The sequence below is a fragment of the Cervus elaphus genome, chromosome 33 (assembly GCF_910594005.1).
Source record: "Cervus elaphus chromosome 33, mCerEla1.1, whole genome shotgun sequence".
Lineage (NCBI taxonomy): Eukaryota > Metazoa > Chordata > Mammalia > Artiodactyla > Cervidae > Cervus > Cervus elaphus.
In genome coordinates this window covers 31,145,820-31,169,685 of record NC_057847.1, presented here as the reverse complement: position 1 = coordinate 31,169,685, position 23,866 = coordinate 31,145,820, and the positions used below count along the sequence as shown (strand labels likewise).

At 42.0% G+C, this 23,866-nt stretch overlaps 1 protein-coding gene across 1 annotated transcript in view; it reads right to left on the bottom strand.

Moving 5' to 3' along the window:
- Window positions 1-23,866, bottom strand: part of STK39 (serine/threonine kinase 39) — a 315,028-nt gene that overhangs the window by 167,509 nt on the left and 123,653 nt on the right. The window contains exons 9-10 of the mRNA XM_043894916.1: window positions 18,751-18,799; window positions 18,583-18,648 (exon numbers count right to left, since the gene is read on the bottom strand). Coding sequence (XP_043750851.1) covers window positions 18,583-18,648; window positions 18,751-18,799 — 115 coding nt within the window. The remainder of the gene's footprint in view (window positions 1-18,582; window positions 18,649-18,750; window positions 18,800-23,866) is intronic.

Here is a 23,866-nt window from a genome sequence, read left to right as displayed (position 1 = left end):
ACTGCTATCTGTCACAGCATCTGAAAAATTATTAAACTATTACCTCTGTTGTATTTCTCTACTGTGTTCCTCTCAGGCTATGATTGGATTTATGTCACAATTTCTTATTGTATTCTGTATGTTATTATGCTCTCTGTCTGATTATTTTCATCTTTCTATCTGCCCATGTTGCATTCTTGGTAATTTCTTCAGTTTATGAATTCTCTTTTCATCTGTGTCTAATTACCAAAATTTTTTTCATCTGAGACCTTCCACTGATGGTTTTTGTTTATTTGTCCTACTTCAACAGTTATAAAATTCATATCTAAAATATGTTTATTTTTCAGATCTGCTGATCATTTTTGATATTGTGTTTGTTCCTTTTCATGATTCTATTTTCTATTTCTTTAAACATTTCATATATGGTCTTTTTTAATAGAAAGCATAATACAAGATAATTCCCATACCTGAATTTCTTTGGGGTGGCACCTAAATTAGTTATTTTTAATGTTTTATTTTTATTTTGAGGAAAGTGTTCCTTCAAAGAATATTTGTGTTTGCTTCTACCAGAAATCAAGAGGCCCATCTACATTCTATCCATCTTCCAAGTCAGGAGTTTATCAGCTAAATTCAGGAGTCCTGGGCTCAACTTTTAGTTGTCAAACTTCAAAATAAATTAAAATCAGTGCATGGGCTAAACAAACATGGGTTAGCTCTCTTCCCTTGTTGCTGCAGAGTTAATACAGGCATTCACCCTCACAGGTAACACCCACCTACATTTCAACCTCCAGCTGTTTCTTTTTTCCTGTTTTGGGATCCTTACATAATTGTCTTCACTTTCTTTGAACCCAGAAATGCAGTATAATCTATGGTTAAGGTAGGATCCCGTTATTGGGATACTGAACTTATTTCTCCGATGCACACAGTAAGGGGAAAATATACTCTAAAATAAGAAAAATGCACTCCAAAAATTAGTGATTTTCCCTTTATAAATTCAAAGGGAAGTTTTCAGTATTTATTTGAATTCCCCTTTAAAATTATTCTGGATTTTCTAAGGTTCTTGGAAGTTTAAATGTAACATATAATGTCAGACCTTGCACCATGCTCAATTCCAACAGAAACAAACAAACCTGCCCTGTTCCCTCCAAACACTGGTAAGAAATAAGAAATAAATAGTCATTGCAGGAGAGTTGAAAGACATCTGGCCCAACTTCCCAGTAGAGTCAAAAATAAATCTCATCACATTCATTCATTTGGACAGCATCTAAGAAGCAGGGAGTTTATCACAGAACATGGTAAGCAGTGAAGATGGCCAAGTAAGATGGTCCCTGCTCTTCAATGAAGCTCTAACCTACTAATTCGTCTCATTTTCGTCAGCTGGCTTCAGTGTATCCAATATAAAAAGAAACAGCATTAAACCAGGAGCCAACAGCAGTGATCCAGATCTTGGCCACTGATTGAAAAATCCATTAAATCTCCAGAGAACTCAGTATCTGGTCTCTATACCAGGAGGATAGGTTCAGACCAGCAGTTTTGAAACTGAGTTCTTTGAACTCCAAAGCTTTTTCAAAATCTCCTATATTCAAAAATTTAAACTTCTAGATGAAGTTCTTTTTTTTCTTTGACGGTTCACAGAATTTTAATATTCAGTGGTTTGGAAGATTATGTCAAAAACTAGTCACCTTATGGCACATATAGAAAATAACATTTATACAGTGCATGGGATGACATGCGAGATTGATTTACAGCAACTGGCCCCAGAACACCAGCCATCCCAAGCCCTGTCCAACTGCCCTGAGCGACGGGGTGATCAGGAGCATGACTCATTGGTCACCCACTCACCGTCCACTGCTATGCTCTGGCCACTGGTCAGGAAGCGCTGGTGGAGATGACAGCTAGGGTCTCTTCCAGTCCTGTGGGTTCTTCATGACTTTAATTCCAGTCTATTTACTCTCTGGACAGTTTCCACTATTAGAAACTCTCCTATAGTGTGAGCCCATGGTTATTTCCTGACCTTCTCTTCACTGCCCAGATATGAACTCCCCAGCAACTCTGCACGGGGGTATGCCAAAGGCTCATCCATCCACCCTGCCACCTCAACATGTGAGACTGCCCCACACCTTCATATACTGTGCACTGAAGAAACCAGCATTAGGAGGAAGGCAGAAACTGGTGCCTGTATTAATAACGCCAGTAAAATGAGAGCACTCTCAAGGCAGACAGCCCCACTTGAATGGGGAATACAAGATCTGTTAAGCAACACCACAAGAAGCCAGTTTAGGAAGACATCAAAGCCCTACTTCACATGGATAGTCCAGTGAACAAGTGATGGAACGCTGATAAGGTAGGTCTCACAGGCAACGACTATAAGGGGCTGCTCCAGCAGAGTTCAGAGTATAAATGACACAGAGGGAGGGACCACACACCCCAAAGGTGAGTAAGAAAAAGGAAAAAAGGAGAAGACGAAATATAGGCATTTTAGCTACGGCTTAGGGGGTGGGGGAAAGGACTATTAGTTTTTTGTGAAGTGAGCTTAGCAATATAATTTCCTTCCAAACCTGAGACAGACCAGAAGACTTGTCTCAATCCCCAGTGTAACCATCCACTGACTTGCTTATGAAAATTGCAGAGTCCTGGGTCAGGGCCCCAGGCCCAATGAATGCTGATCTCTGGTTAAGGAGCCTGGGGATCTGGGTATCAGAACAACTAGGTAGTAAGCTTCTGTAAGGAAAGACAGAGAGCATGGCTCAAGGTGGTGAATAAGAGAAAAGCAAGAGGCTCCCAGGAAGCACCATCCTATCACAGAAAACTTCCATGGGGGAGGGGCTGGCTTAGAAGTCATTTAGTTCACAAAACTTTTCCTTTATTCTAACAGATAAACTCATTATAGTTGTTAAAAATACATTAAATAGGGAAGCTTTCCAATTGTAACTTAAATTTTCTTAAGTAAACAAAGGAACTAGAAATTGTAATATTAAAACAGGAATAAATAATAGTGTTCCAGTCAAACTGCAGTAATCTGAGGTCCTCAAGGAAACTAGTAAGATTGCGTGTGTTGTCAGAAGGAGAACAGTTTTATTTGAAGAACAAGGGTTAGCAGCTGAGGTTCTACAGAGACAGGAAGAGGGAAGGAAATAGAGGGATGCAATTCACTAACCTTAGACTTTAATTTCCTTGAGAAAATAAAAGACAATCCTCACATGACATTTAAATACTTCCTCCTGCTCACTCGTGGAATACACCCTCCTTCCTTACAAAACGTCCCCCGATGCACAGTGAGGGAAGGAGACGAAGGCATAGGCAGTAATGAATCCCTGCTATGTCACAGATGCTGTAAAAGCATCTGATATAAACTGTCACATTAAAATGTCACAAAACCCTTGGAGTTTGGGAAGGTGAGAAAAGCAAGGCTCCGAGAACCTGAGTGACTCCCCCAAGGTTTAAAGTCAGCCAGGGGGCAGCCGGGGGAAGTATAATCTCAAGCCTACACTTTTTAAAAAACACGCTATGAGCCTGGTGGCTCAGTGGTAAAGAGTCCATCTGCCAATGTAGGAGACGTGGGTTTGATCCCGGATCCAGGGAGATCCCACATGCTGCCGAGCAGCTAAACCCATGCACAACTCTACAGGCTGTGCCCTAGAGCCCACGTGTCGCAACTACCGAAGCCCCAGTGCCCTAGAGCCCGTGCTCCGCATCAAGAGACGCCACCGCAATTGGAAGCCCATGCTCCACAAATACAGATTAGCCCCTCTGGGCCCACACAGCAGCAAAGACTCAGCAGAGCCATAAATAAATAAAATTATTAAAAATAGTGATAATACTATGTAATGATTCAGAAAAAAATGGGGGTTACAAAATTTTAAAAGCTATAATTTGGTTAAGATCATAGGGGATCTGAACCAGGACACGGGTATATAACAAAAGCAGAAAAAAAAGAGGCAAAGCTCAGTATCCAAACTGTGTGGTATCACCCTTCGAGCGTAGAAGCTGGGCATGGCCAACACCGGGTGCAGCGCAAATGGCTGATCAGACCTCATGATGAGAATTCCAAACCATAAACCCAAGGATGATGGAAATGGTTTGATCGTTACTCACAGGCTGGCAGCTGGTTAATCATTGGTTTGTTCTGGACAGAAGAGATCGAAGTGACAGAATAATGGGCAGAATCACCTTGTAACACGGGACGCTCAGCCTCGTCCCCACACTGAAAATAATTCCTTACCCAAGAGTAGGCTGAAGAAGAATAGGGCTTGTCATACTTCTCACCACCAACAGCTCTCTCTGAACTACCTTGAATGGCTCTAAGGCTTTAGGATCCCAAGCTGGGCCCTCCATAATAGGCTCTCTATCGATCATGGCGAATTCTAATCTCTCCTAAAGTTACTGAAAGTATCAAGGTTGCAAAACTGCTAGAAGTTCTCCCATGCTCTCTACACCATAGCTGACTGCAGATCTAAGAAAGACTGAAAATACATGTACAGGGAAAACATTTCAATACCAAAAGTAAATAAGTAATAATACTGAATATAAAATGCTAGGTACTGGACTAACTGTAGTGTAAGTAATATATTACTCTGCAGATGAGAGACCTGAAACTCAGTGTAAGATTTGAACTACAAAGACTCCCACTTTAGACATCAATAAGCCAGCAGACATCGATAGGCATACACTCTTTGACCAAGCTGGACCAAGCAATTCCACCCCTAGGAATCTATCTTAACAAAACAGGTAACATCATATGCAGTAACACATGTACAATGATGTTCATTCCAGTATGTCAAGTGAGTGAAAATTGCTCAGTCATGTCCAACTCCTTGTGACCCTATAGACTGTAGCCCACCAGGCTCCTCTGTCCATGGAATTCTCCAGGCAAGGATAGTGGAGTGGGTTGCCATTTCCTTCTCCATCATTCCAGTATGGTTAACAATAAAAAGAAAAAAAAGGAAACGATGTAATTGCCCCTCAAGAAATAACTCATTATTAATCACAGTCATTCTTGTAGCAGAATATTATACTGTCATTTAAAATGATTGTATAAATCTACGTTGACACCAAAAAATGCCCACAGGTTATCTTAAATGAAAACACAGGTAGATAATAGAGCAGTAAATATAGCATAATTCCAACTTTGTTTTCTGGAGAAATGATGGAGCTGAGACTGAGGTCAGCTAAGGATGGAAGGGCTAACACCTCCAAACACAGGGGCAAGCAGCTCCTCTAAGAGTCTCAGGCCAGCAGATACATGGAGAACCAGGAGAGAATGCAAGAGAAGTGCTAACGATGAGAAAGGGACTAGACCATTCCAAACCCCAGAGGCCTGATGAAGGACTCCGGTTTTCACCCTGCACCACCGATGGGCAGCCCCTGAACAGTCTGCATTTCACAGATGCAGCACAGGGCAGTCAGCAGATGCTCAGGGCTACCCTGGAGTGAGGGCCAGGGTCAGGCTGGGGCCTGTCTGCACAGCCTACGCTTGGTCGTGAACTTTCAATCACAGACTTCCGTGGATCCCAGCTTCCTGACCAGGTGCTTTCCCCTCTCTCCGGGCCTTTTCTGCCTCTTTCCAAGCTTGGTTTCTCATCTTCCTCTTTCCTTCTCTCCTTCATCTACCTCCTTCTGCTTTCCATAAAGTCACAGAGAAAGCCAACCACTCAGTATCTTGTCCTTATTCCGTAAGGGTTCCTTCTGGTCTGGACAAAGCAGGACCTTCCCAGTTCCTCTCCAACTGACGTAATCAGCCAACAAGCTGGCTGCACAACAATCAAAACAATTTCAAATGGTATTTTAGATTTGGGTTAAATTAAAGGCTGTTGTTTGAATCTCTTAGCTTTGTTATTGCTTTGAAAGTTTTACAAACGCTCCTTGCCTTTCTGTATGTGTGTATGTGAGGAAAAACAATTTTTTAAGTTATTATATACTCTTTTAAATCAGTATTTGAATCTGTGGGACTAATTTTAACGGGAAGCTTAGAAAATCCTATATCAAAGCACAACCGCAACTGGGCCTCTTGAATTTTAATTCCTTTTAAAATTAATGGATTTCAAAGTAAGAAATTTTAAAAAATACTACTCGATTAAAAAAAAAAAAAACAACAGCAACAGAGCCATCCATCTCTATTATGCCAATCGAATTTGATTAACATAAAATAAGCAGAGCCCTACACCCGACTCTCCATGATTTTTTAAGCATGTACACCATGCCCTCTGCTGGCCTCTCATTTCATTACACAACTTGGTAAGGGGCTAGGGAGCAAAGTGCCTGCAATGTGGGGAGACCTGGGTTCGATCCCTGGGCTGGGAAGATCCCCTGGAGGAGTGCAAGGTAACCCACTCCAGTATTCTTGCCTGGAGAATCCCACGGACAGAGGAGCCTGGTGGGCTACAGTCCATGGGGCCACAAAGAGTCAGATATGACTGAGCAACTAAGCCCAGCTCAGCACAGGGAGGAAAGAGGACAAAACACTGCATTCCTTCCGCTGAAGCAGAGTTCTCCTGCTCTGAGTCAAGTGCAAAAGTTCTGTCATTTTCTCTCTTCCACCTTCCCGTCTCCAAAATGTCGGCCTTGTTTTAAAGATTTACAGAACCATGACATAAGGGTGCAATCTAATCACTTCCCCGAAAATGAGGAAATAAGTAACCGGTAGTCCAGAATGAAAGAGTACTAAAAACCAATTTAAATGTAGTTTTGAAATATATTCCTAATTAGATGTGGCTTCAGGTAACAGGAAAACTTATATGCATACTGACTGGGTGAGGAAAATGACAATATGGAAATATGCTGAGTGCCAGGGACTACATTTTCACTGTCAAATAGTCCAAAGTGGATAATACACAACTGTTAGACAAAAAAAATCTAACCATTCCATTTTATGACAAGGTGGCGAAGGTAAATAGAATTAATTGCCTCACCCAAGACTCTTAGCAAATTGGAGATAACAAAGGATTTTAAACCTAAGATCAGATAAACTCTGAGTCACAGACTTGAAATACAAGGATAGAGCACCAACTGAAAAACACCTTAACAATTCTCCTTCAAAACTAAAAGCAGATTTGCTTTGTCCCCACTCATGCTCTCACGTCAACTCCCACAAAGTCTGTCATCGTAACTTCACAAACTTGCTTGCTGAACTTTAATTTCAAAGATACTTATTGATTGACCAAGATAGTACGCTGGGTACTGGGGGATAATATGACACCATGCCTGCACCCAAAGAGCTCACAGTCTAGAAGGCAAAAATGTGAGGAAATAAACTCCCAATGATGCCAAGTGCAACAAGGTTCAGAAGCAGCAGGAATGAAGGAAGGATGAACTGTCTGGAGTGCAGGGCTGAGGGGGGGAGGCGTTGCTATGAGAAAGCTCCACTAAAAAGGTGACAGTGCTGGGAAGATACAAGTTCAGGGGAAGCACCAGTACATGTGTCTTCATGGAAAACACGCACGGGATTTCAGAGGTGTATTGATTGGAAAGTAGAAGGATCAGTAATTCTGTAAGAGCGTGTCGAGGGGAGGACGGCAAGTGGCTCATGAAAAGCTGCAGAGGCGGCCAAACACAGGTCACAGGAGCCCTGTGTGGCCCTTACCCCGCAAGCGTTGTTGTCAATGTTTGGTCGGTCAGTCATGTTTGTGTGACCCCCATGGACTGCAGCCCACCAGACTCTTCTGTCCATGGGATTTCCTAGGCAAGAATGCTAGAATGGGTTGCCATTTCTCTCTCCAGGGGATCTTCCTGACCCAGGGATTGAATCCATGTCTCCTGCATTACAGGCAGATTCTTTACTACTGAGCCACCAGGGAAGCCCAACCCTACAAATAACATGGACCTGAATGATCAGTGGCAGGAACTTGAAACTTACCCTGTAACTGACAAAGAGGCCATTGACTGGTTTTAAACCAGGGAGAAGGAACAATATTAAGATTCTCACAAGTTCAAAAAGGCATCTGCTAAGTTTTTATACTAGCTTTTCTGCAACCATAGCCAAATTCCTTTCTGTTCCTCACGGTTCATCTACTTTTAAAAGAAATGATACGCTTTACAAGAAATGGTATTAGTGTGAGTTACAGTGAATAAAGACAAACTTTCTTAATGGTAGTCAGCTTATTATCAGTAACACTCAGCGAACACTAGACAGGCAGGCAGTCAGGGCTCTTCTCCTGGCACACGCATGCCAATTAAGTTTCAAAAAGTGAGCAGATGCACACTGGCTTTGCAAAAAGTTATCAAATTTCCCAAAGGCAAAAATGAAGCACATAATGCCTTTGAACACACAGATCTCAGAAATCCAACTGGATGTGAAATAAGGCCATTGATTCCGCTGATTCATTTCTGGTAAGAGAAAACAAGCAGTTCTCTACAAGTTCATCTGTATGAACAGTATCTCTGATGATATTTTCAGAATGTCATTATGTTTAAATTTCTAAAAGTGGATCTCCAAGATTAGTAAAAGTTTATAAAATGCTCTCTTAAACCATTGGTATTTTTAAAAGATACCTCAATCTGAAGATACAAACATTCGTCCTAAATGAGGCCGGTGGGATTAGCAAATCACAACTTCCAGAGTGGATCCTCTCTGCTCTAAATCAAATGTCACCAGAAAGAGGCCACTTATCCAGAATGTATGAATTTTTAAATTCAATTCACCAACTGAACTGAAAGTGATGCATGATGCTTGTTCCTCTTTGTTTTTCCTCTATCCTCCGCTCTGCCTAATTCACCCACAGCCTAAACACCAGTCAAGCTCCCTATATCAGGCACAGAGCAACAGGAAAACATCTACAAGGGTTTTTGCACCTGGGCAGCAATTCCTGTCCAGAGATTCTGAGGAAATTAACTATTCTGATAGCACCCCCTAGTGGCCTAAAGCACTTTTCTGACCAAAGAAACTGCATTCTAACCTGACTAAAGGCAATGCATTTAAAATTTTTTAAATAATGAAAATATGAGCTTACACTCTGGGAACATCTGTCCAGTTAAACCAATAACTTTAACCTTTGGCCAACTGTTCCTCCAGCTCTGAAATAGGAAAAGTAACACCCCCAATCACCAACATCTTCCCTGTGAGCAAGAGTTCCTCAATACAATAAATTCCCAGTTGCTGCTGTTGTTTGGTTGATAAGTTGTGTCTGACTCTTTTAGACACGATGGACTGTAGCCTGCCAGGTTCCTCTATCCATGAGATTTCCCAGGCAAGAATACTAGAGTGGGTTGCCATTTCCTTCTCCAAGGGATCTTCCTGACCCAGGGATCAAACCCAGGTCTCCTGTTTGGCAGGTGGATTCTTTCCCACTGAGCCACCTGGGAAGCCCTTATTCACATAACGCCTGTTTTTAAACAAGAGGAAGGCGGAAAGAAACACAGAGCAGTAATTGAACGTGCATCCTCAAACCTACTTAGATCATCAGGAGTATTTACGTTAAATCCACAATGTATGTGGTGACACATGGAGTTCTGCTCACTTCTTCCCAGTTATGCACCTTGACTCCCTTCTCCTCTACTGAACTGGCTCTGAGGAGAACTGCAGGGACCAGTGAACTTCTGTCATCGCCCAGAACGGTATGAATTTGACCACAAAATACAATTATCTTCAAAACTGAGATTTTTCTTTTGGACATGAATTATATAAAATGCATGTCAGATTACTGTGATTTGTTAATAGGAAATATAATTTAAAGTGAGAAGTGGTCATAACAAGAAATACCTACACCATCACCCTTCAACCTCCTGCCCAATGGGGAAAAAAGAAAAATCATCTGACAGAGGTGCCTAGTACTCAGTACTAGTATCTAGTAGCTCAGAAGAGACCTAACATACTTTAGATCCTTCTACTCTGACCAAACCTGAGACTTTGAACCAAGCTGGATCAGCCTGCAGTTCATAACCACACAGAATTAAAACCCACTGCCGCCCTCTACTGGGCAGACCTGGAACAAAACTAAAATCCACCCATTAAGCATTTGAAATCACCTAATTTCTACTCTGGTTTCTTGATAATGTATAAATTTCAACATCTTATAAATTAATGATAAGCTTCCAAGAAGGGGGGGAAAAGCAATTTTACAAAAATTAAGACCCATTTTCCCTCTTTATCAACTAAAAGAAGCGATAAAATGGTAGCAAACTGGTAGTCTGGCTTCAGACTTGGCTATGATATAACAGCGTGAATTTGGTCAGGGCCCAACCAACCTAGGTCTCAATTTTCAGGTCTGCAAATGGAAGAATCACAAACCGGGAGATATTTATGGTCCCGGCTGCTCTTTTTCACTCATTTTTCAAAATGTATAGCTTTTTCTTAACATAGTGTAATAATCTAACATATTATACCACTATCCTGTTACTCAGGACTTCACTGATTATTACCAGGACTCAATGGACATGAGTCTGAGTAAACTCTGGGAGTTGGTGATGGACAGGGCGGCCTGGAGTGCTGCAGTCCATGGGGTCGCGAAGAGTCGGACATGACTGAGCAACTGAACTGAACTTAGTAATGAGACAGATGTAAACCAAGTGTTTTGCATGAAGACCCACAGTAAGTATGAGCTCCCCTTTCTCCCTTTCCCACACTCCCCCACGGACCAGCTCCAAGACCTGTTCTATTCTCGTGGGACATTCTACACCCATATCCTACAGTATTTATTCTCTGCTGCTCTCTGAGTTTCCCAGGCCTTGTGATGCAGGCACTATACTCCCCACTGAAAGGCAAGCCGCGGCTGCACTGTCCCCTTTATCTGTCTGCACACCCCGAGTCCATTATTGGCAGCAGCGGTTGTAATGGCAGCAGCCCTTACTGCAGCAGAAACAGGAATAGAAGCAGCGGTACCCCCAGCGGCGGGAGTGAAAAAGGTTACAAAAAAGCAACAGTGATATTATAACAACAAAACTGTAACAGTGAAGCTCTGTGTGTGTGCGTCTGTGTGTGAGTCGCTCAGTCGTGTCCGACTCTTTCCCACCCCATGGATTACAGCCTGCCAGGCTCCTCTGCCCATGGAATTCTCCAGCAAAGGATACTGGAGTGGGTTGCCATTTCCTTCTCCAGGGGATCTTCCCGACCCAGGGATCGAAACCCGGTCCCCTGCATTGCAGGCAGATTTTTTTACCATCTGAGCCACCAGGGAAGCCCAGTAAAGCCATATATGTGATTATAAAAATAATAAAATTTACCATGACTATGATAATAACTAGGGTGATAGAGTCATTTACTATTTTGTGCCAACTATTGTGCTAGACACTTCCTATGCTTACCTTATTTAGTCCTCAAAAGCATGAGGTGGGTTGTTATTACCTCCCCCATCTTGTGAATGAGACACTGAGCCTCCGGCAGGTGTTAACAACTGCTAATGCTACCAAACCCCTGCTAGCCATTTCTCTTCCCTTTAGAATCCCCAAAGCCCTTTTATCACATTATTGTCTCCACATCAGCAAGAACCCTGGCAAACTCACCACGTTCTACAATGAAGTTATAGGGTTCTCCTTGTGCCCACGAATGGCATGGACTCCCCCTCCACCACCATGATGTGTATTAAATAGCAGACTGTGGGCTCTGAGAATGACAACTGTGCCTCCCCGACAGCCTGCTTTTCCTGAAAGCAGAGTGAAAGTGCTGGTCACTCAGTTATGTCTGACTCTTTGCGACCCCATGCACTGTAGCCCACCAGGTTCCTCTGTCCATGGAATTCTCCAGGCAAGAATACTAGAGTGGGTGGGCATTCCCTTCTCCAGGGGATCTTTCCGACCCATTGGTCAAACCCAGGTCTCTTGCACTGCAGACAAGTTCTTTACCATCTGAGGCACCAGAGAAGCCCCGGCTTTTCCTATTTGTGCTGTTTAATTCTGCCCACTCCCTCCATCTATATCTCCTTCCTATTCTCTCCCTTTTCTTCTTTCTTCTGAGGTACAATTAAGTGGAAAGAGCACCGAAGCAGAAATAGGAATTGCCTCTTTAAGCAATGTGACTTTAAGCAAATCATTTCAGCTCTCATGCACTCCTCTGCAGTACATAATAATACCTGCCCTGCCTACCTGTCTTGGAGCACTATTGTTTCAAATAAATAAGGAAGCATATCTGAAAGCAATCTAACAGGTGTGAAAGGATAGCAGCTCTATGTGTATTTAATTCCTAGTGTTCTTAGGCTCTTCACAAACACACGGCCCCAACTTCACACAGTGGAGGGGATTGTTGCGAAGAGGGATGCCCTGGCCCGCGCCCATTGCCAGCACCTTGATGAGGCAGAGAACATTTGGACAATGATGATGAAATAACGACGGTCATTCTTTCCTTCTTTGGGCAGGCCGCCACGGGCTCTTACTCCATTCCACCCAGAGCAGCAGCAACAGCCACCCACATCAGCCCTCCTCCCCCACCTGCCTTAAGGCCTCTTTCCTTGCTTCCTATTTCACTTAAATTGCCTGTTTGCTGTATCCACAATAATTATTCTCCTTATTTATCAATACATGATGTCCACAGCAGCCACTGTTGAATGGAGCGCCCAGTGTGAGCCAAACGCAGCACCAGACTCCCTGGGCGGATCCTCTCACCCCCAGGGGAGCACCATGTCAATGTCCTTGGCTCCATCTGAGAGATCAGGCAGCACAGCCAACCAAGGACACCGATTCAAATGTTTCTGCTTCCAGACGTGGTGCGGAGGCTGGAGCAGCGCCATTGCCACCTCTCACCTCAACCTGAACATCACACGCTAGCAAAATGCTCACTGTCTGCAGGACTGTGGGGAAATTACAGAGAAATCCTACCATTTACATCCTACGAATGCACAACCATAATGACACAAAGCAGAAATGTTTCCTCGAAAAAAGACTAATGGCCCAGTACAGTAAATACATTCACTTTACCTTTTAATGTTTAATATAAAGAAGGAATATAATATTAATGAGTCCTTCCTATTAAGAGCTAATTGTGTTTACAGTGAAGAAGCTGACAGATACTTCTTAAGCATGTGATAACGTCACCAGTAAAGGATTAAATCAACATCCTGTGCCTTGTAATATGATATGCCAAGAAGAACATGGCATCACTTACAAGATAGTCCCATCAAAAATGCATACACTGCATCTAATCATGAAGAATTATCAGACAAACCCAAACTACAAAAGAGCTGTCCTGTACTCTTTAAAAGTGTCACAGTTGTCAAAGAAAAAGAAAGACTATTCCAGATTAAAGAAGACCAAAGGAGAGATAAAATTATATGATCCTGGATTGGGTCCTACACCAGGTAAATTATCATTGGCAGAATTCATATGAGATCTGAAAATTAAATAACAATTTTGCATCGCTGTTGTCTCTTGATGTTGACAATCATACTGTGATGTAAGAGAATGTCCTTGTTTTTAGAAAATACACACTGAAGTGTACTTAAAGATAAAGGGCATCATGTCTACAGCTTTGAAACATTCCAAAAGAAAGCGTGAGAGAAAATATAGAGAAATGTTTATACTATTTTGTTAACATTTTTGTAAGTCTGAAATTATTTCAAAATAAAAAGTAAAAACAGTACCAGTTATCAATACATGTCAAGTTTCAAATGTGAACTGTAATATTCCTACCTACTGATTCCTAACCACACAGAAGGACCACATGAAGCCAACAGCCTTGGGTCATTAGTATAAAACCAATCTCGGAGCCTGATATAACAAATTCTGGTACCCACAAATGCTGTCCGAGTTTTTTCAACTCACAATGGCTTCCCCCAAATAAGGCAGTGATAAAACACCCCTTTCCTCCTGATAATCACTAACCATTTCTAACTTCTCAATTTCATAATTAAGAAAATTCAAACCATAAACCCTCCAGTGAGTCTACTTCCCATGAAAGCACAACCACATTAAAAAAATATACTGTGTATTGTCTCCCCACTTCATCCATTCTCTGGCCAACATACTCTTCGGCTAAGCGGCTGGCATTTAGACAGGCTGCCCCTGTCCTGCCATCAGAGGGCTTTAGCCCCAGCAAGTGTATGAATATGAGTGTGAGTGTGTGGGGACTCAAGGTTTATTTCACAAACACAGAGCAAAGATGTCAGCCAACTCTGATGCTCCTGCAGGAAGTGCAGAGAGTCCTAAGCATCTGCCTCTGATTCTAACAGAATGATTTACACCTCTTCCACCCAGCGATTCCAGGAATGTTAGTGATGGAACAAAACTCAGTCAAGCTTTCAAACACCAAAAGACAGCTGGAGACAGGCCCTAAAAAAGCCACATGAGAAGAAAATAAAGCCTTTTCTTCTCATGCACAAGGATAAAGAATAAGTTGAAAAGTTATACAGTGGCACTTACTCTGTTCTCCTGGGTCATTATTACCATGTTCTCACTTAGAATTTATAGTGTCCTATGGTCCAGAAACACTAAATGTCTCATTACCCTTCACCACATTCCTGAAGTCAGAAAGAATTTCCATTTCACAGACAGAAAAATCAAGGTGAAAGAAAATTAAGCACTTTCTTGGTGGTCCAGGGGTTAAGAATCTGCCTGCCAATGCAGGGGACACAGGTTGGATCCCCGGTCGGGGAAGATTCCACAACTGGGCCCATGCAACACAGCTACTGAGCCCGCACACCTAGAGCCTAGGGTCTGCAACCAGAGGCCCTGCAACTAGAGAAATCCCGCATGCAGCAAAAGACCCAACATAGCCATAAGTAAATAAAACTGATCCCCAAACAATACTATCTTTCAGCAAAAGAACCTCGAATGGACCAAATACTCTGCCTCCAGAGAAAAAAAAAAAACAAAATCAAATATCCTTAATTTCTGAAGTTACTTCTACATCCAAAAAATCAAAATCATTTTATGTCACTAAATTACTAGAGAAGACACACTGGTGTGTCTCTATTTTTTAAGGTGCTTTTCCTGATTTAGCGGAGTCATTCTGGATACAGACAAGATCACCTACCCATGTGGAATTACGTGGCTTTCAACTAATGCTTCACATTTGGGGCAATCATGAATATGAGAAGCCTCTTTTTCTCTCACACCAAAAGACCGCATTAATAGGCTCCATGGGCCGTCCTAAGGGCAGCTGCAACACCAGTCCCTCTCTCTCTTAAATATGAGGGTTGTTCACGTTACAGAAAAACACGTGTTGAAAAACAGCTCTTAACTTGGATTACCAAAGGGAGGAACAGCAGAGATTATGGTTTATGACAACAAATTTCAAACAGCTTGTTTCCCGAAATGTCCAAGGCTTGGTCCACACACCCGGTTGTCATGGAAACACTGGTATATCAATGAAATATTTCTGTTTTAAAAACAACAAACTGAGGAGACAAAAATCAAAGGACTGACAAAGAGTAGCCGCTGAGGAACACGTCCCCACCAAGAAACTAGAGAACAGTTACTAGGGGCACCACAGTGAACAGGAAGGGAGACAGCTGAGAAGATGCCAATAAAGACAAGTCCAAGAAAGGGTAACATAAATTATGTTTACTTAAACACTTTAAGAACCTACATGTAAAGAGTCAACTTTCCACAAAGGTTTTCAATTCACATAGTGATCAAAATAGTATTTACTTCCCAGTGGCCAAGCCCACATGTTTCAAATAAGGAACAGCATGGATGCTTATGAACATCACAAGCCCACGAGAAGGAGGGTGGTTTATGATTAACAGGAAGCCCAGGAACAAGTATGCGCCAAGCATTTGAGAGGTTCAAGAGAGTGACAGAGTTTCAAATGGCTTTTCCTTGGCCCACTGAAGCATGCGTTCATTGAGTCAACAAACATTTGTGGGCACTTACTATGAACAAGACACGCATTTTGATGGATGGTGTCCTGGCTGGCATACCTGCCATGGAACCAAGGCAAGGAACGGCGTGTAGTTGAGAACCAGCTCACACTTTAAAATGAGAATTATGACAGGAAAACAGCCAACTTAATGAAGCTGGAGAGCCAGAATACCATTATTATGGGGCCCTTCTCTTTTCTATTATGATGTTTAAAGACCTAATTCACATTCTTCTCTGTGTGACTTTGAAATGTGTGGCCATTTTCCTTTTGAAGGAATGAATGACAAGCCCTGAGGTTTAGGTGTCATATCAAGGAGCAAACAAAGGTTGAGAAATCATCTCCCAAAAGGAGCTCTTTGTTATTTAAGATACACTTGAATGGAAATTTGGAATGCACAACACAATAATATGTAACAATATGTAATCTAAACATTAAAACAAAGAAAAGTGACAGTCTGAACAGATTCTTTGCTGATGGAGTATCAAAGGAAAGTACGGGTTATGTAGTAAGAACTAGAGGTGCTTTAAGTTTAGCTGGAGTATACAATAGAGTTGACCTTTGAACAACCCAAGTTTGATGTGCAAGTCCATTTACATATGGATTTTTTTCAGTAGTAAATACTACAGTACAACACAATCCACAATTCAGTGAATCTGCAGTTACAGAGGAACCATATACACTGAGGGCAAACTATAAATTACACTCTGATTTTTGATTGCACAGAGGGTTGGCGTGCTGTTCAAGGGTCAATGGTATAAGGCGAGAAGATGAAATGGTGCCATGAATTTAAGGCTAAGGAGCTTGCACTTTATTTGACAGGAAACTTCCCCCCCCTCCCCCGCCATTTATTTGCTTTTGTTTAATTTTGGAAACCACTTTTGAGCAATTAAGTGACATGATTAGACAGTTAATCTTGCATTAGTGCCCAAGGAGGAATGGGGGTAGGAGAGTAGTTATTAACAGAAATCTACTGCAAATGTTCCATTAAAAACAGGAGGAAACATTCCAAGAAACAGTGCAGAGGGACACGTGGAGAGGACTTAGAAGACAAAGAAGGGGGCCTCTGATATAAGAATCACCCCAGGGTCCTGAGGACAGGTGACTCAGAGAGCAGCGCCAAACACAGCCAGGTGAGGTTTGGGAGGGAGAACAGCTTGGAAACACCACACAAGGGGCCTGAGCTGGAGGTGCGAGGCTGGAGACCTGGGAAGGATGAGATCAGAGGGAAACCAAAACAAAGGCCTTTAGGGGCACACGCTGTCAAGTTAGCGGCTTTCTAACAGCTCTCTTCACCTGTGGCTGACGGCTTAGTTATCTGATCAAAGGACCCCAGGCTAGACTCTGACACCCCAGGCAAACACTCTAGGCACCTCCTTAAGCCTTCTGGACGGACGGAGCCTCACATGGAAGCTCTGGCTTCTCTATGCTGCCCCTTGGGAGGTGTCACTCTGTTGCTGATGCTGCTAAGTCACATCAGTCGTGTCTGACTCTGTGCGACCCCATAGACGGCAGCCCACCAGGCTCCCCATCCCGGGGATTCTCCAGGCAAGAACACTGGAGTGGGTTGCCATTACCTTCTCCAATGCATGAAAGTGAAAAGTGAAAGTGCAGTCACTCAGTCGAGTCCAACTGTTCACGACCCCATGGACTATATAGCCTACCAGGCTCCTCCGGCCATGGGATTTCCCAGGCAAGAGTACTGGAGTAGGTTGCCGTTGCCTTCTCCATTCACTCTGATGGAATATTGCTGAATTTTCACTTTTCCTTCAGAGCCATCCCAGAGACCAGCCCTGCTCACGTCTCCACGGTCAGGCCAGTGATCCCCCATCACCTGCCCAGACTCACAGCCTGAGAACCAGTCCATTCCAAAGAATTCTGCAGGTCTAGGAGACAAGCTCAGATACCCACACAAGATGGGTCATTTCTTGAAGTCTATTTTAAAATCTAATAGTTAAAGCAATTTGAAAGCATCAGCTAAATGTATTTCATACCCAGTGATTTAGAAAAAGCAGTGTCTAGACATTAACAGTCCAAGTTACTAACACCTAGGTATCCTGAGACGCAACCTCTCATGCATATATTTCTTGGCCAATTTTATTTACAGAGCAGATAACTTAAATTCACATCAACTTCCCCTGTAAGTATTAATTGTAAAAAGGAAATAAAAAGAAACTTCCCCTTTCTAAATCTGTGCCTACATTAATATTTTAAATTTAAACCTCTAATACAATTTTAAAATCAAACTAAACCAAACCAAATCTGAGGTTAAATTTTGTTACGTTTCATACCATAATAAAATCTGTCATTATAAATAAGAAAAACTCTGGGTCAACACATAAACACACTCACACATACATACCATTTTTAAAAAATCTAAAACCCAGGTTTTTTTTGTAATTATTAACATAATTTAGTTAACATAGCATAGACTACAGAAAAAATCAAGGTCTTTTATGAGAAAAGAAACTATGTCACTCAGATATTCAAAATAACCATTAAAAATGAAAGTTTTGTTTTTCATTTTGTCATTTCAAGCTGATTAAAAATGACTATTCATCTTCGGTAAAATCCACCCCCCAAAAAAGATATTCAAAGATATTTTACCTCTCCAGTGTTTTAGTCTCAACACAAGCCCCTCCCCTCCGAACTTTAAGCAAAGCCAATAAATGGAAAAATGAAATCATTTTGAGTTTCACATTGTTTCTACACCCAAACACATAGCTGCAGCCTGAGGTAACCAAAAGGCAAAATGCAGTTATCTGAGTAATCACTAACCCAGTAATCTCTAAATACACACCCTGATTATGTGGAAATCTTTTTCTTATTCTTCTACAGGCTCCACTTCCCTGGGTGGGGGAGAGGCTCCCACTGGCGCTTACCTTTTTGGCTCTTTGGGCTATGTCTGGTGTTCTTGTAAGCAGCTTTTCAATCAGGTACTCTCTGTTCTGCAAAACAAATATTCCCAAGGTTTGACATCAAATATGATACACTGAAATTTGTAGAGATTTTAAAAATAGCAGATTGACTTGGGTTTTTAAGCATGTTACCTTGGCTTTCTGGAAGAATTTGCATTTTAAAAGTTCTGCTGCTGTAGGCCTGAAAGATCAATAATAAATTAGAGTTGAAACAATGACCACTCAATAAAGACACTGCCTTGATGAAACGCCTTAATTCTAGAGTCTTTCTGGAAAACCAGTTTCAGGAATAGCAAACCACAGACTAAATTCATCGTAAGCTGGCACCAAATAGACTGGCGCTGATTTTCCAGTTCTTTTCAAACACCTCTACTGCAAAACACATAAACTCCTGTAAGTTAAATATTTGGGGCATGATCAACTTTCCATCATCCATCCTTACACTTCACTAAGTGAATGCAGGGTTTCTAAAAGGTGGCAGACTGACACGTCTGTGAGCTAAATCCCTGTATTTATTCAGAAGCAGTACAAGCGGTGGTATGACCCTATCAAGGAAACTATGTCCACAGTGTTCTACGATTCTCCACGAGCAGCGGTGTCTGCGAGGGCGACCACGTGTGTGTACAAGCTCTATCCGCTCACCAAGTCACCCTGTCTAAAGTGGACTTGGACTACTGTTTTTCAAGGGAACATAAATGTGACAGTGATTAATGAATGCAAATTCATTTAAAAGCATTAAACAATCAGACCAGTCTGATTGTTTCCTCATGTGTCACTTAACTTGTTTCTCTGTCCTGTATTTCCAATAAACTGATAGTTGGGTCTGAAGGCCCGGCTAGGTTGACACAAGTATTTGGGGGAAGAAGACTTCATAGATGATGCAAATTGTAATTACTGCAGCACGTGGGAGGCACACGATGATAGGTTATTTCACCGGGACAGATGTTATGTTGAACCATTTGGTCCCCAGGCCCGAGGTCTCTCCAACGTAAATTTGCCCCACTGCAACTGGCAAGTATTGTTAGACAATACTTTGCCATGATATGCATATCCTGTCCTGGAGAATCTTTCACCTGCTGGTTTTAGCATCTTTGCCTTAAATACTTATTTCATTGGAGGTGGCAGAACATTGATTTTTCTACTTCTATCATTCCTTCTATATTTAATAACTGGCACTCTTCCACAGAGAACCACTTCCTATATCAATAGGTCCTGCAGGCATGGCAGGAAGAATCACATAAACCTAGAGGACAGACAGTCAACAAGATAACTGGGCTGCTCTCTTAAAAAAGTTGGTGTCAAAGCAATCTATAGATTCAATGCATTCCCTATCAAGCTACCAATGGTATTTTTCACAGAACTAGACCAAAGAATTTCACAATTTGTATGGAAATACAAAAAACCTCGAATAGCCAAAGTAATCTTGAGAAAGAAGAATGGAACTGGAGGAATCAACCTGCCTGACTTCAGACTCTACTACAAAGCCACAGTCATCAAGACAGTGTGGTACTGGCACAAAGACAGAAATATAGACCAATGGAACAGAATAGAAAGCCCAGAGATAAATCCACGAACCTATGGACACCTTATCTTTGACAAAGGAGGCAAGGATATACAATGGAAAAAAGACAACCTCTTTAACAAGTGGTGCTGGGAAAACTGGTCAACCACTTGTAAAAGAATGAAACTAGAACACTTTCTAACACCATACACAAAAATAAACTCAAAATGGATTAAAGATCTAAATGTCAGACCAGAAACTATAAAACTCCTAGAGGAGAACATAGGCAAAACACTCTCCGACATAAATCACAGCAAGATCCTCTATGACCCACCTCCCAGAATATTGGAAATAAAAGCAAAACTAAACAAATGGGATCTAATGAAACTTAAAAGCTTTTGCACTACAAAGGAAACTATAAGTAAGGTGAAAAGACAGCCATCAGATTGGGAGAAAATAATAGCAAATGAAGAAACAGACAAAGGATTAATCTCAAAAATATACAAGCAACTCCTGCAGCTCAATTCCAGAAAAATAAATGACCCAATCAAAAAATGGGCCAGAGAACTAAACAGACATTTCTCCAAAGAAGACATACAGATGGCTAACAAACACATGAAAAGGTGCTCAACATCACTCATTATTAGAGAAATGCAAATCAAAACCACAATGAGGTACCATTACACACCAGTCAGGATGGCTGCTATCCAAAAGTCTACAAGCAATAAATGCTGGAGAGGGTGTGGAGAAAAGGGAACCCTCTTACACTGTTGGTGGGAATGCAAACTAGTACAGCCACTATGGAAAACAGTGTGGAGATTCCTTAAAAAACTGGAAATAGAACTGCCATATGACCCAGCAATACCACTTCTGGGCATACACACTGAGGAAACCAGATCTGAAAGAGACACGTGCACCCCAATGTTCATCGCGGCACTGTTTATAATAGCCAGGACATGGAAGCAACCTAGATGCCCATCAGCAGATGAATGGATAAGGAAGCTGTGGTACATATACACCATGGAATATTACTCAGCCGTCAAAAAGAATTCATTTGAATCAGTTCTAATGAGATGGATGAAACTGGAGCCCCTTATACAGAGTGAAGTAAGCCAGAAAGATAAAGAACATTACAGCATACTAACACATATATATGGAATTTAGAAAGATGGTAACAATAACCCTATATGCAAAACAGAAAAAGAGACACAGAAATACAGAACAGACTTTTGAACTCTGTGGGAGGTGGTGAGGGTGGGATGTTTCAAAAGAACAGCATGTATACTATCTATGGTGAAACAGATCACCAGCCCAGGTGGGATGCATGAGACAAGTGCTCGGGCCTGGTACACTGGGAAGACCCAGAGGAATCGGGTGGAGAGGGAGGTGGGAGGGGGGATCGGGATGGGGAATAAGTGTAGATCTATGGCTGATTCATGTCAATGTATGACAAAACCCACTGAAATGTTGTGAAGTGATTAGCCTCCAACTAATAAAAAAATTAAAAAAAAAAAAAAGTTGGTGTCATAGAAGAAAAGGGGAGACGTGAGGGGACAGTTTTAGATGAAAACATATTTAAACATAAAACTAAAAGCAATGTGTGACCCCTCCTGAGTTTTGAATTTTAAGAGCAGAAGAAGCTACAGGAGACATTTAGAAATAGAGATGGGTGAATGTGCTAGGCAGCGGACAATTTTAGGAAATTTCTGTTCATTTCCTTAAGTGTGGAAAAGTATTTTGGCGATGGAGGAATGTGTCTTTATTTGGAGGGAATGCAAGCTGATGTTGTAAGTTTGTTCCTTATTTTCTGTTCAGCCAATAAAATGTAGATAAATAGGGACAGCAGATATGAGAAATGTGAATAACTGTTGAATCTAGGTGTTTACGTAGACATAAACACTGTATTGTTTTCTCATCTTTTCTGTATGTTTTAAATTTTTCATAATTAAAAAAACTGGGAAGAGGGAGGGAAGCCTAACTGAGTATCATTAGGTCTCTTTTCAGGCAGTGATTGTCGAAGGGCCTAAGACCACTGTGCTACGGAATCCAAGTTCACAGGGAGTCCTCACACTTGAAGAGCCTGGAAACCAGTGCTCTGAACCAGGAAGCCCCACTAAAATGTTTGCAGGGACCCAGCATATAAAAGAACTAGGGAACGTCATCTGGCTCAATGGTGAACACACTGTGAGTCTGCAGGGGCCATAAACTGCATTTCTGTGCAAAGCAATTTTCTCTTTAAATTGTTATTGTGCTTTTCCTCATATTTCAAGTGGAACACTGGTTACAAGTACCTAACAAAGAACCCCAAATGGCCACAGCCAATGCAACCAGCAGCCTCTAATTGCTCATTTCTTTGAGTAAATAAAGGTCTACATGACAGGTGGGCCACGCTCGCTTTACATTCTGTGTTCCACACTCCTTGGTAAGTTGATTCAAATTCAGGAATTTTTACCTTGGACCTTGTTTCTGTACTTTGCTTACCAGGCACTAAAACTAAAAAGGATAACTGAAATGATTTAACTGTGGTTGCTTTTTTTTTTTTTAACGTAGACTACTCTTAAGAGATCACTGATAGTTTTTGCTTCCAGAAACTACAAATTCATCCTTTCATACTCTCAGTAAGTATGCAATGAGCACCTGCTATTTGTCAGGTATCATGCTAGATACCAGGCACACTCTGATGATGATGACAGACATAAACACCACCCTCGTCAGCTTACAATCTGGCAGATAAGAGACTGTGCTGTCAGGCGGTGAAGGATGGTCAGGACGTTCAAACACATGGATTGCATTTGTGGGAAGGAAACGGCTACTGAGAGAACACACAGAACCACTACACAAGGGACTGAGTATGTTTGGCAACTTACGCTGTGAAACCAAATTTCAAAAACCAAGACACGCACAAAATAACCTAGATTTAATTTTTTTCAGTGAAAAGAAAGGAAACCTAAGAAAATTAAGATGATGAAGGAACTCAAGGCCACTCTTTTGGTTGAAATCCTCCACTCCTCTGGTCAAAGGGCTTCCCTGGTGGCTCGGACGGTAAAGAATCCGCCTGCCATGTGGGAGAACTGGGTTCAGTCCCTGGGTTGGGAAAATTCCCTGGAGAAGAGAACGGCTACCCACTCCAGTGTTCTTGCCTGGAGAACTCCATGGACAGAGGCGCCTGGTGGGCTCCAGTCCATAGGGTTGCAGAGAGTCAAACACGACTGAGCCACTTAGACTTTCACTTTTTTTCTGGTCAATACTGTTTTGACACAGTCTCCTGGCTAGGCTGTCTGCCACTTCTCTCTTTCTCATTCCAACCCACCATCCACACTGCTCCCTAGCTGGCTTCTAAACAAAAATATTTTCTTATCCCTCCTAAAGGATTTTAGTGGCCTGAGATCCCAGCTCCCCTAGCCTCACTTCCCATCATGCCCCACGTCAACTTATCCTCCAAACACAGGGACAGTCTCACCCACACCTTGCTCTTTCATGACAAAGCACACAGCTCTCCTTCAGAATTTTTCATAACCAACTGGCACACCCTTGCTTATCCATCAAGAACCCATTTAAATGGCATCCATCTTCCAAAATACTTCTCCCAGCTCCTACAAATAGAATTCATCACTCACATACCAATCCACCCACACTTATTTTGCAATGATCTGTTTCTGTATCTCCCTGCCTCCACCTCACTAGGTTATAAGCCCTTCCAAGGAAGGGACCACACAGTGTTCATTTTTTTGTATCCCCAAAGCCTAA